The sequence below is a fragment of the Trachypithecus francoisi genome, unplaced genomic scaffold (assembly GCF_009764315.1).
Source record: "Trachypithecus francoisi isolate TF-2019V2 unplaced genomic scaffold, Tfra_2.0 Lachesis_group19, whole genome shotgun sequence".
In the NCBI taxonomy this organism is placed as follows: Eukaryota; Metazoa; Chordata; class Mammalia; order Primates; family Cercopithecidae; genus Trachypithecus; species Trachypithecus francoisi.
In genome coordinates this window covers 19063287-19077056 of record NW_022681464.1, presented here as the reverse complement: position 1 = coordinate 19077056, position 13770 = coordinate 19063287, and the positions used below count along the sequence as shown (strand labels likewise).

Sequence of the window (13770 nt, the reverse complement as noted above, 5' to 3'; positions counted from 1 at the left end):
ATCATACTATTTATATGCTACTAAAGAATGCAGAGTAGAGGGGGGCGGAGCAAGATGGCCGAATAGGAACAGCTCCAGTCTCCAACTCCCAGCGCGAGTGACACAGAAGACCGGTGATTTCTGCATTTTCAACTGAGGTACTGGGGTCATCTCTCTAGGGAGTGCCGGACAATCGGTGCGGGTCAGCTGCTGCAGCCTGACCAGCGTGAGCTGAAGCAGGGCGAGGCATCGCCTCACCTGGAAGCGCAAGGGGGAAGGGAATCCCTTTTCCTAGCCAGGGGAACTGAGACACACAACACCTGGAAAATCGGGTAACTCCCACCCCAATACTGCGCTTTAAGGAAACAGGCACACCAGGAGAATATATCCCACACCTGGCCGGGAGGGTCCCACACCCACGGAGCCTCCCTCACTGCTAACACAGCCATCTGCGGGGATCTATCCGCAAGGTAGCAGCGAGGCTGGGGGAGGGGCGCCCGCCTTTGCTGAGGCTTAAGTAGGTAAACAAAGCCGCTGGGAAGCTCGAACTGGGTGGAGTTCACAGCAGCTCAAGGAAGCCTGCCTGTCTCTGTAGACTCTACCTCTGCGGACAGCGCACAGCTGCAGTCCATTAGGGGAAAGAGCGGGGCGGTGCAGACGCGAACGACTCTGTCTGACAGCTTTGGGGAGAGCCGAGGATCTCCTAACGTGGAGGTTGAGATCTGAGAACGGACAGACTGCCTGCTCAGGTGGGTCCCTGACCCCTGAGTAGCCTAGCTGGGAGACATCCCCCACTAGGGGCAGTCTGACACCCCACACCTCACAGGGTGGCGTCACCCCTGAGAGGAAACTTCCAAAGAAAGAATCAGATAGGTACACTCGCTGTTCAGCAATATTCTATCTTCGGCAACCTCTGCTGCTGATACCCAGGCAAACAGGGTCTGGAGTGGACCTCAAGCAATCTCCAACAGACCAACAGACAGTCCTTCTGACTGTCAGACGGAAAACTATCAAACAGGAAGGACACCTATACCAAAACCCCATCAGTACGTCACCATCATCAAAGTCCAGAGACAGAGAAAACCACAAAGATGGGGAAGAAGCAGGGCAGAAAAGCTGGAAATTCAAAAAATAAGAGCGCATCTCCCCCTGCAACGGAGCGCAGCCCATCGCCAGCAACGGATCAAAGCTGGTCAGAGAATGACTTTGACGAGATGAGAGAAGAAGGCTTCAGTCCATCAAACCTCTCAGAGCTAAAGGAGGAATTACGTACTCAGCGCAAAGAAACTAAAAATCTTGAAAAAAAAGTGGAAGAATTGACAGCTAGACTAATTAATGCAGAGAAGATCATAAACGAAATGACAGAGATGAAAACCATGACACGAGAAATACGTGACAAATGCACAAGCTTCAGTAACCGACTCGATCAACTGGAAGAAAGAGTATCAGCGATTGAGGATCAAATGAATGAAATGAAGCGAGAAGAGAAACCAAAAGAAAAAAGAAGAAAAAGAAATGAACAAAGCCTGCAAGAAGTATGGGATTATGTAAAAAGACCAAATCTACGTCTGATTGGGGTGCCTGAAAGTGAGGGGGAAAATGGAACCAAGTTGGAAAACACTCTTCAGGATATCATCCAGGAGAACTTCCCCAACCTAGTAGGGCAGGCCAACATTCAAATTCAGGAAATACAGAGAACTCCACAAAGATACTCCTCCAGAAGAGCAACTCCAAGACACATAATTGCCAGATTCACCAAAGTTGAAATGAAGGAAAAAATCTTAAGGGCAGCCAGAGAGAAAGGTCGGGTTACCCACAAAGGGAAGCCCATCAGAATAACAGCAGACCTCTCGGCAGAAACTCTACAAGCCAGAAGAGAGTGGGGGCCAATATTCAACGTTCTTAAAGAAAAGAATTTTCAACCCAGAATTTCATATCCAGCCAAACTAAGTTTCATCAGTGAAGGAGAAATAAAATCCTTTACAGATAAGCAAATGCTTAGAGATTTTGTCACCACCAGGCCTGCCTTACAAGAGACCCTGAAGGAAGCCCTAAACATGGAAAGGAACAACCGGTACCAGCCATTGCAAAAACATGCCAAAATGTAAAGACCATCGAGGCTAGGAAGAAACTGCATCAACTAACGAGCAAAATAACCAGTTAATATCATAATGACAGGATCAAGTTCACACATAACAATATTAACCTTAAATGTAAATGGACTAAATGCTCCAATTAAAAGACACAGACTGGCAAACTGGATCAAGAGTCAAGACCCATCAGTCTGCTGTATTCAGGAGACCCATCTCACATGCAGAGACATACATAGGCTCAAAATAAAGGGATGGAGGAAGATCTACCAAGCAAATGGAGAACAAAAAAAAGCAGGGGTTGCAATCCTAGTCTCTGATAAAACAGACTTTAAACCATCCAAGATCAAAAGAGACAAAGAAGGCCATTACATAATGGTAAAGGGATCAATTCAACAGGAAGAGCTAACTCTCCTAAATATCTATGCACCCAATACAGGAGCACCCAGATTCATAAAGCAAGTCCTTAGAGACCTACAAAGAGACTTAGACTCCCATACAATAATAATGGGAGACTTCAACACTCCACTGTCAACATTAGACAGATCAACGAGACAGAAAGTTAACAAGGATATCCAGGAATTGAACTCATCTCTGCACCAAGCGGACCTAATAGACATCTATAGAACTCTCCACCCCAAATCAACAGAATATACATTCTTCTCAGCACCACATCGCACTTATTCCAAAATTGACCACATAATTGGAAGTAAAGCACTCCTCAGCAAATGTACAAGAACAGAAATTATAACAAACTGTCTCTCAGACCACAGTGCAATCAAACTAGAACTCAGGACTAAGAAACTCAATCAAAACCGCTCAACTACATGGAAACTGAACAACCTGCTCCTGAATGACTACTGGGTACATAACGAAATGAAAGCAGAAATAAAGATGTTCTTTGAAACCAATGAGAACAAAGATACAACATACCAGAATCTCTGGGACACATTTAAAGCAGTGTGTAGAGGGAAATTTATAGCACTAAATGCCCACAAGAGAAAGCAGGAGAGATCTAAAATTGACACTCTAACATCACAATTAAAAGAACTAGAGAGGCAAGAGCAAACACATTCAAAAGCTAGCAGAAGGCAAGAAATAACTAAGATCAGAGCAGAACTGAAGGAGATAGAGACACAAAAAACCCTCCAAAAAATCAATGAATCCAGGAGTTGGTTTTTTGAAAAGATCAACAAAATTGACAGACCGCTAGCTAGACTAATAAAGAAGAAAAGAGAGAGGAATCAAATAGACGCAATAAAAAATGATAAAGGGGATATCACCACCGACCCCACAGAAATACAAACAACCATCAGAGAATACTATAAATGCCTCTACGCAAATCAACTAGAAAATCTAGAAGAAATGGATAATTTCCTGGACACTTACACTCTCCCAAGACTAAACCAGGAAGAAGTTGAATCCCTGAATAGACCAATAGCAGGCTCTGAAATTGAGGCAACAATTAATAGCCTACCCACCAAAAAAAGTCCAGGACCAGATGGATTCACAGCTGAATTCTACCAGAGGTACAAGGAGGAGCTGGTACCATTCCTTCTGAAACTATTTCAATCAATAGAAAAAGAGGGAATCCTCCCTAACTCTTTTTATGAGGCCAACATCATCCTGATACCAAAGCCTGGCAGAGACACAACAAAAAAAGAGAATTTTAGACCAATATCCCTGATGAACATCGATGCAAAAATCCTCAATAAAATACTGGCAAACCGGATTCAGCAGCACATCAAAAAGCTTATCCACCATGATCAAGTGGGCTTCATCCCTGGGATGCAAGGCTGGTTCAACATTCGCAAATCAATAAACGTAATCCAGCATATAAACAGAACCAAAGACAAGAACCACATAATTATCTCAATAGATGCAGAAAAGGCTTTTGACAAAATTCAACAGCCCTTTATGCTAAAAACTCTCAATAAATTTGGTATTGATGGAACGTACCTCAAAATAATAAGAGCTATTTATGACAAACCCACAGCTAATATCATACTGAATGGGCAAAAACTGGAAAAATTCCCTTTGAAAACTGGCACAAGACAGGGATGCCCTCTCTCACCACTCCTATTCAACATCGTGTTGGAAGTTCTGGCTAGGGCAATCAGGCAAGAGAAAGAAATCAAGGGTATCCAGTTAGGAAAAGAAGAAGTCAAATTGTCCCTGTTTGCAGATGACATGATTGTATATTTAGAAAACCCCATGGTCTCAGCCCAAAATCTCCTTAAGCTGATAAGCAACTTCAGCAAAGTCTCAGGATACAAAATTAATGTGCAAAAATCACAAGCATTCTTATACACCAGTAACAGACAAGCAGAGAGCCAAATCAGGAATGAACTTCCATTCACAATTGCTTCAAAGAGAATAAAATACCTAGGAATCCAGCTTACAAGGGATGTAAAGGACCTCTTCAAGGAGAACTACAAACCACTGCTCAGTGAAATCAAAGAGGACACAAACAAATGGAAGAACATACCATGCTCATGGATAGGAAGAATCAATATCGTGAAAACGGCCATACTGCCCAAGGTGATTTATAGATTCAATGCCATCCCCATCAAGCTACCAATGACTTTCTTCACAGAATTGGAAAAAACGGCTTTAAAGTTCATATGGAACCAAAAAAGAGCCCGCATTGCCAAGACAATCCTAAGTCAAAAGGACAAAGCTGGAGGCGTCACGCTACCTGACTTCAAACTATACTACAAGGCTACAGTAACCAAAACAGCATGGTACTGGTACCACAACAGAGATATAGACCAATGGAACAGAACAGAGTCCTCAGAAATAATACCACACATCTACAGCCATCTGATCTTTGACAAACCTGAGAGAAACAAGAAATGGGGAAAGGATTCCCTATTTAATAAATGGTGCTGGGAAAATTGGCTAGCCATAAGTAGAAAGCTGAAACTGGATCCTTTCCTTACCCCTTATACGAAAATTAATTCAAGATGGATTAGAGACTTAAATGTTAGACCTAATACCATAAAAACCCTAGAAGAAAATCTAGGTAGTACCATTCAGGACATAGGCATGGGCAAGGACTTCATGTCTAAAACACCAAAAGCAACGGCAGCAAAAGCAAAAATTGACACATGGGATCTAATTAAACTAAAGAGCTTTTGCACAGCTAAAGAAACTACCATCAGAGTGAACAGGCAACCTACAGAATGGGAGAAAATTTTTGCAACCTACTCATCTGACAAAGGGCTAATATCCAGAATCTACAAAGAACTCAAACAAATATACAAGAAAAAAACAAACAACCCCATCAAAAAGTGGGGAAAGGATATGAACAGACATTTCTCAAAAGAAGACATCCATACCGCCAACAGACACATGAAAAAATGCTCATCATCACTGGCCATCAGAGAAATGCAAATCAAAACCACAATGAGATACCATCTCACACCAGTTAGAATGGCAATCATTAAGAAGTCAGGAAACAACAGGTGTTGGAGAGGATGTGGAGAAATAGGAACACTTTTACACTGTTGGTGGGATTGTAAACTAGTTCAACCATTATGGAAAACAGTATGGCGATTCCTCAAGGATCTAGAACTAGATGTACCATATGACCCAGCCATCCCACTACTGGGTATATACCCAAAGGATTATAAATTACTCTACTACAAAGACACATGCACACGTATGTTTATTGCGGCACTATTCACAATAGCAAAGACTTGGAATCAACCCAAATGTCCATCTGTGACAGACTGGATTAAGAAAATGTGGCACATATACACCATGGAATACTATGCAGCCATAAAAAAGGATGAGTTTGCGTCCTTTGTAGGGACATGGATGCAGCTGGAAACCATCATTCTTAGCAAACTATCACAAGAAGAGAAACCAAACACCGCATGTTCTCACTCATAGGTGGGAACTGAACAATGAGATCACTTGGACTCGGGAAGGGGAACATCACACACTGGGGCCTATCATGGGGAGGGGGGAGGAGGGAGGGATTGCATTGGGGAAGTTATACATGATATAAACGTCATGCACATGTACCCTAGAACTTAAAGTATAATAAAAAAAAAATAAAAAAAAAATAAAAAAAAAAAAAGAATGCAGAGTATTGGTACCAGGAAAAAGTAAAATTGCCCGTGTATATTTAGTAAAATATTTAAAGTACATATTTTGTTTATTTTATTAATAGGATTTAAACAAACGTATACAAAATGTAAATCAAAATCCATTGATTGTACCTGTTTTGGTAACAAAAAAAATGAAACCCATGTTTTAAAAATTGGAATATATTTCTGTCCTGGAGTATAATTTGGCACCTGCGTCCTTTGTAGGACTTTCCATATTTAAGATGTCTCTGATGATTGAAAACATTTTTAATGTAAAACTTACATGCGTCTTTTATTACAAAGGTGAAAAAGATTGCCTTATGAGAGATTAAGTTTTTAAAAAAGCAACAACAAAAACAGAACAGAGTGTTCCTGAAGAATTCTTCATACCTTTGGAAGAAGTCTGGTTTTTGTAAACTGCAGCTATAGGCACATATTTAATTTTATTCTGATAGATGTTAAAATTTTTTTCTATTATTTCTTTCAGAGTAAGTGAGGAAAAGGAAGTGACGGAGGAAAGACTGAAAGCTGAGCAGGAGTCATTTGAGAAGAAGATCAGGCAGTTGGAAGAACAGAATGAACTGATCATCAAAGAAAGGGAAGATATCCTTTTGAAAGTCTTCTTTTTTAATGTGCAGGAAGTTTGACTATTTCATGAAGACAATGTAAACTCCAGAGAAATAGTTGTTCTAATTTGTAACAGGGAGTAAATCTGCATGTGCTGCTGTTTCTAGGCAATCAGAACGACACTTACCAGTATGTGCTCTGGCTTCCTTTGTGCCTGATAATGCCCTCCAGCTGTTTTGCTGCTGCTGTTATGCTGCTAAGCACATACTTGTCAACTAAAAAGGACAATAAGAAATTTGGTCATTTAAATATAGTGTTGGAACTTTATTAAATTGTGTTCCTCTGCTGTAATTGAGCTGGAACCTCTGTTTAGTATTCTTTCTAGTTAAAGCTTTGACAGTCCTAGGAATTCTCTGAAATCATAAAAATTTAAAAAAAATTCTTTTTACTGTAAAGATGTTGTAATTGATAAGTGTCTACATGGCAACATAAAGCTTCCAAATCCTTCTTATGGAGCAGAAAACTATTGGGTTTAGACCTAGAGGGGGTGTGTGTGTGTGTGTGCGCGTGTGTGTATAGCATTATTTGTAAGTAAAAACATATTTTAGGGATGTGTTAAAATAAGCTATTTCTGAAATTTCTTTTGAATAGTTAGAATTACTTATCTTTTGGGTATTGTATGCAGCAATACTCATGTAGAAGAGAAGTCCCTAAAGTTAGAGTGATGGAGTTGTCAGCTAAACTAGTGCGTGAATGCATGAAACAACCATTGTTTTTATTGGCAGTATCATCATTAACTTGATTGTTAATAATTGTTTCAAAGATTCTGCAAATGTCAAAAATAGTCATGTACTGACAGTAACTATGCCTTTGTGAATACCAGAGAAATGGAAGCATAAAGATAAATTATAATAATTAGCTTGAAAAACACAAGACTGTAGCTACAAAAACAGAGTCCTGAACTTTTATTTTCCAATCAGTGGAAGTTCATGATAGAAGAATAATATAGGCCGGGCGCGGTGGCTCAAGCCTGTAATCCCAGCACTTTGGGAGGCCGAGGTGGGCGGATCACAAGGTCAGGAGATCGAGACCATCCTGGCTAACACGGTGAAACCCCGTCTCTACTAAAAAGTACAAAAAACTAGCCGGGTGAGGTGGCGGGCGCCTGTAGTCCCAGCTACTCGGGAGGCTGAGGCAGGAGAATGGCATGAACCCGGGAGGCGGAGATTGCAGTAAGCTGAGATCCGGCCACTGCACTCCAGCTTGGGCGACAGAGGGAGACTCCGTCTCAAAAAAAAAAAAAAAAAAGAAAAGAAAAATAATATAATCAGAATTCTCAGAATTGATTTGCTGGGTATAACATTAAGAAGGCGTGTTGGCCCCACAATCCTAGATCAGTGCTTTTTCAGTAATTATTTTTTTCTACATCTCTAGCATTTGGATAATGATCTCCCACGTTCTCTTTTTTTTTTTTTTTTTTTTTTTGCCCACTTTGACTTCATTGCCATTGGTTGTTGACCCTCCAGGTAGATTGTCTTTTGTGTTTTTCTTCCTGCTACTTTTTTCTCCAGATTTAAAGGAATGCTGTTTAGTCAGAATTCATAACAAAGTGCTCAGCCAGTTTTATTTACTCTTCTACTTCTCATGAGGAGTAGTACTCCAGGTCCTAGCATTTTCTAGAGATGGTGGGTTAGGAATGCTTTCATTTGCAGAAAAAAATTCAATTTACAAACTCCTTTATTTCTCACATAACAAGAACTCTGGAGATCATGGAAGATTCAGTGGTTTAATATTTTCAGTGCTGGCATCTTTACAATTCTCTCAGGTTTTTTTAATGGTTGCTCAGATTCTAGGCATTACATTTCCATTAAGGCAGGCAGAAAAGGGGAAGAGGTCCTGGTAATTATGACTCCCTCTCCCTCCTTTAAAAAACATAAAAACTTTATGAGAGCACTCTCTACTCCCCACCCAGTGGTCTTTTATATGATATTTATAAAGGTCCTGCATTTTATGATGTGGCCATGGTAGGCTGCAAAGGAGGCTAAGAAAGTGAGCATTTAACTTGTCCAACTTACATAGTAGAAGGCAGCACTGGAGAAGACTGGAAGTGAAGTCAGCCCCCAAGTCTGGTAGCAGAGGTAAGGGAAATACAATTCACTCTTTGTATGGAGAGGAGGTGGTGATACTTTAACCTTCCTGGTACAAAAAATCTGCAGCATACAGTAGAATTGGGATGAGTTGGGGAAAGGTGAGAGAGGTTGGTAGTAGACAGTTTAGAAAACCTGGCCACGGTTAGAGTGGGCCCTTGTTTGGTAAAATACTTAAGAAAATTTTGTGGTTATCTGGAAAAGTAGAATCTAACTCAAGTAGACTGTTATATTTAGCACTTTCTGGATCAGGATTAATTCTATTCAGTGCTAAACCAGTCTATACTTTGCATGGCTGTGAATGGTTTCTTTTGTCAGGCTAAATGTTATGATACCTGGGTGATTGTAGTGACACTATTTTTCATGTTTTCCTCATAATTTAACTCAGGGGTGAACACACTACTACCGTGGGCCACATCCAGTAGGATGCCAGCTAATTCCAGCCATACCCATTGCTTTATGTATTGTCCGTGGCTGCTATTGTGCAACAACAGCAGAGTAATTGCAGCAAACACCCTATGCGTTTCCTAACCTAAAATATTTATTATTTGACTCTACAGTAAAGGTTTGCTGGTTCATGATTTAGCTTACAAGCTAAGAAAGGAAAGGAAAAGATATGTGAGTAAACTCAAAGACTTTTAGTCATGTGGCATAGTCAGATTTATTTTACATATAGTAAAATAGGCATTTCTTTATTATTGTGAATAAGAATTGGAGTAAATGTTATACCATTGTCAAAAATTAAAATGTTTTAGTTGGTCTAACTGGTTTAAGCTTTTTTTTTAAGCACTAAAATATAGGTAGTATTTATAAAACTTTATTATCAAAGAAGGAAGAAAGGAAGACATGATTTTTTTGAAATGATATTTATGGTTTTTATTCTGAGTAGATCACTCAGGTGCAAATCTCCTTTAACCAGAATAAACCTGTCAAAGGTTAATATAGATGATTTTATAGTACATAAACTTCTATAAAACTTAGAAACATAAAACAAGATTATAATTTAAAATAATATAATTCTAACTACGGATACATTTACCTATCATGTATGAATGATTCAGACTCTTAACGTATACATGAAATCAGATAATTTCAGATCATTTTAAAGTCTGTTTCTGTGTGAGAAACTATATCCATTAATTCTGATTTTTGGCATTTTAAAGATGTATTATACCAACATTTATGGGATTTTTATTTTAAAAGTTTGAGTAACTTGATTTATTGATCAACTGTACAAACACAGACCAGTGCCTTAGTAAAAAGGAAAAGATATTTTACGTGTGTGCATCAGGATCAGCCTGCTGAAGGGTTTGTTCTTGTAGAAAATTGTGCATTTATTATTAAAACATAAAAAGTCTTAGTAACGTTCAGTCTTTAAGCAAAGGAAGTTTATTTCTGGATAACTTAACCATATAAATGAATGTGCCATTTACAAAGCCAAGCAGTCTGATGAACTTAGTAGGTTTTTGCCTGTCTGGATGAGTATGAAAAGAAAGATAAATCTGAAACTTAAAGAGAAATATGTACAATCACAATAATTCTGAAACATGTTAGCATGTAATAGTGTAAGACACAGAGGATGTAGCCATTATAAAATTTGATTAATATTTAAGCTAATTGTATTTCTAGAACATATGACTCAGATCAGTGGTGAGCAGTGGTATTAAAAGCTTATATTAGAAAAGTATTAAAGTCTAATGTTTGCTGACTTCACTGTTTTAACTGGCATAGCAAAGGAAAGTGACAGCAAAGAAAGCACAGTGGGATTTAGAGTCATAATCCCATTTTAGCACTGACTAGCTATCTGATCCCTTGGGAAAGTTACTCAACTTCTCTGAGTCTTTCATCTATAATATGTAGATAACTAACATGCCTTTTTTGCAGGCCTATTGGAATTTGGTAGATTCTTTACATTATATGTGTAAAGGACCTAGTCTAAGTAGCCACTGAATAAAAAATAGCAATTCTCATTTCTACTATTATTAATACGGAGCAGGGATGAGATGACTAGCCCAGGTTTCTCATTTCTGTGCCTTTCTTCATTGGGATTTTGTTGATTTTCATTAGATTATGCAAGGGTTGGGCTGCTTAGTAGCCCAGTAGAAGAATGCTTTGTCTTCTGCTTTATCTGCTTTATCTTCTGATCTCTCTGGAAGGAAAAACCTCTCTGTACCACTAGCACCTGTTGAGTGCTCACTGGGAGGAAACCAAGTTTTAGTTTCCTCTCCCAGAAATCAAACTGAGTTGTGTTGTTTTTTATTTTTTCTTCCCCCGCCCCACATTTTGGTTTGTTTCTGTTACCTCTCTGACTAGGACTTGGTAAACTGAAGGACTTTAGAGGTGCTTGTAGCTCACATCCTTGAGCCCATTTCTTGGGTCGTCATTTTAGAAACTGCTCTTCAAAGGAAGAATTTTAAAGGAACTAGCTTGCTTGCTTTCTAGCAAAATCACCTTTATTTGCATATGGTATGAAACTTAATTTGGCAAATCCAAATCAATGATACTATCTATGTAAAAGTAATAACCAGTCAGAAGATTAAAATGGCAGAAAAAGAAGTTTAAAATGTCAACAAAAAAATATGGCTGGGCACCGTGGCTTACTCTTGTAATCCCAGCACTTTGGGAGGCCAAGGCAGGCGGATCACCTGAGATCAGGAGTTCAAGACCAACCTGGCCAACATGGTGAAACCCCGTCTCTACTAAAACTACAAAAATTAGCCGGGCAAGGTGGTGCATGCCTGTGGTCCCAGCTACTTGGAAGGCTGAAGCATGAGAATCACTTGAACCTGGGAGGCAGAGGTTGCAGAGAGCTGAGATTGTGCCACTGGATTCCAGCATAGGTGACAAAGTGAGGCTCCGTCTCAGTAATAAAATAAACCTAACAGTAATGTACAAAACCTTTAGGAGGAACATTTCAAAGACTCCTGAAAGACAAAAGCAGAGTTGAATGAATGGAAAGACAGCCCTTGTTGTTCATTTGGATGACTCAACAAAAAATGGTATCAGATATTCTCCTAATTCATATATGTGTAACGTGATTTTCCAAAAATGTATATATGAATGAGATTTTTTCTGGAGCTAGACAAGTTGGCTATGAAATCCATGTAGAGAAATATGCAAAATTAACTAATCAGCCTCTTATAAAGAAGAGCCAAGAAGGAAGTGATTAGCTCTCTATCAAAACATGGTACATGAATAAACAACCAGACTACTATAGAAGAATAGAAAGTTTAAATGTAAATTCAATTACATACACAAATTAAGAATATAATTGAGATAGCATTTCACAACTGTGACAGCAGGATGAACTTTGTAATAAATAGTATTGTGACAACTGGAGAGTCATTTGGAAAGAGATAAAATTGGAGCTCACGCCTCATACCATACGCCAGAATAAACCCTAAGAATCAGAAGTCCAAAAAGTGAAAATATGAATTATGTACACATATCTGAAATTCAAGAAATACATATAATTTTAAAAATTGTTTTAATTATTTTATTTCAGTAGTTTTTGAGGTACAGATGGCTTTTGGTTACATGGATAAGTTATTTTAATAACTGATTTCTGAGATTTTGGTGCACCTGTCACTGGAGCAGTGTACATTGTACCCAATATTTAGTCTTTTATCCCTCACCCACTTTCACTCTTCCCCCCTCTGCTGAGTCCCCAAAGTCCATTATATCATTCTTATGCCTTTGCATCCTCATAACTTAGCTCTCACTTGTAAATGAGAACATAACGCTGTTTGGTTTTCCATTCCAGAGTTACTTCATTTAGAATAATGGCCTCCAGCTCCATCCAAGTGGCAGCAAAGGTCATTATTCCATTCTGTTTTCTGGCTTAGCAGTATTCCATGGTGTATATATACCACATCTTCTTTATCCACTTGTTGGTTGGTGGCCACTTAGGTTGGGCCCATATTTTTGCTATTATGAATTGTACTGCTATAAACATCCATGTGCATGTGTCCTTTTCATATAATGACTTGTTTTCCTTTGGGTGGATACCCAGTAGTGGGATTGCTGGATTAAATATTAGTTCTACATTTAGTTCTTTAAGGAATCTCCATAATGTTTTCCATAATAGTTGAACTAGTTCACATTAAAGAAACTAGCTTTAATCTTTCCGAGGACTGTATTAAGAATGAGCCAAAGATCCCACAGTGTCTGTGCTGAAAATAGGTAAGAGAAAATTCACAAGATTTTTATATGATTCTGTGAAAGAGATCATTGGTTGCTAATAACAGTAATACCCTGGAGCTATCCAAAGCTTTGTATTTAACTCATCCCTGCATAGGAGCCAGACTATCTTGATTTGTCACCATCATCTGTTAGACTTTTAACAAGGATAGGAACCATACTGCACGAGGCTGTATCGTAGATCTCGGTGGAGTGGTATGTGAGGAGAGGTAGAAAACATTTTCACACACAAAAAAATGTGTCAAGAGAAAAGGTCTCTCCTTTTTAATGTATCTTTCTGGCCCTTCAGAAGAGAAGGCAGATGTTCTAGTCTTTGAAATAGTTTTGGGAAAATAAAAAACCTAAAGTTCTTAAAATGAAGAAAACTGTAAGTAGAAGAGAAGGAATATGGAAGAAGAAAGGGTATTTTGGTGTTTGGCAGTGTGGTATACTAATATAAACACGTTATCAACTTTGATGAATCTTGACCTTTTTGTTTTGAATAAGTATTTGGTTTTTTTGTTTGTTTGTTTACAAATTGAATTATTTAGTGAAAGAATATATTGTGTACTTGGATAGGGCCATTTTGTTCCATTTAACAAGCCCTAGAAAATACTGTTTTACTGATCTGATAATCATCTTGAATACTACAGAAGTTGTATTTCTTGAGGCCATTTTATTTACTCTATGTTGCTGTATAAATTTAGCAGA

General features: G+C 38.7%; 1 protein-coding gene across 8 annotated transcripts in view; it reads left to right on the top strand.

Annotated features, from left to right (window-relative positions):
- The window catches only part of KIAA1328 (KIAA1328 ortholog), a 402048-nt gene that overhangs the window by 60949 nt on the left and 327329 nt on the right, over positions 1-13770 (top strand). For all 8 annotated transcript variants that reach the window (XM_033177894.1, XM_033177892.1, XM_033177900.1 and 5 more), the window contains one exon: positions 6654-6769. In XM_033177894.1, coding sequence (XP_033033785.1) covers positions 6654-6769 — 116 coding nt within the window. The remainder of the gene's footprint in view (positions 1-6653; positions 6770-13770) is intronic.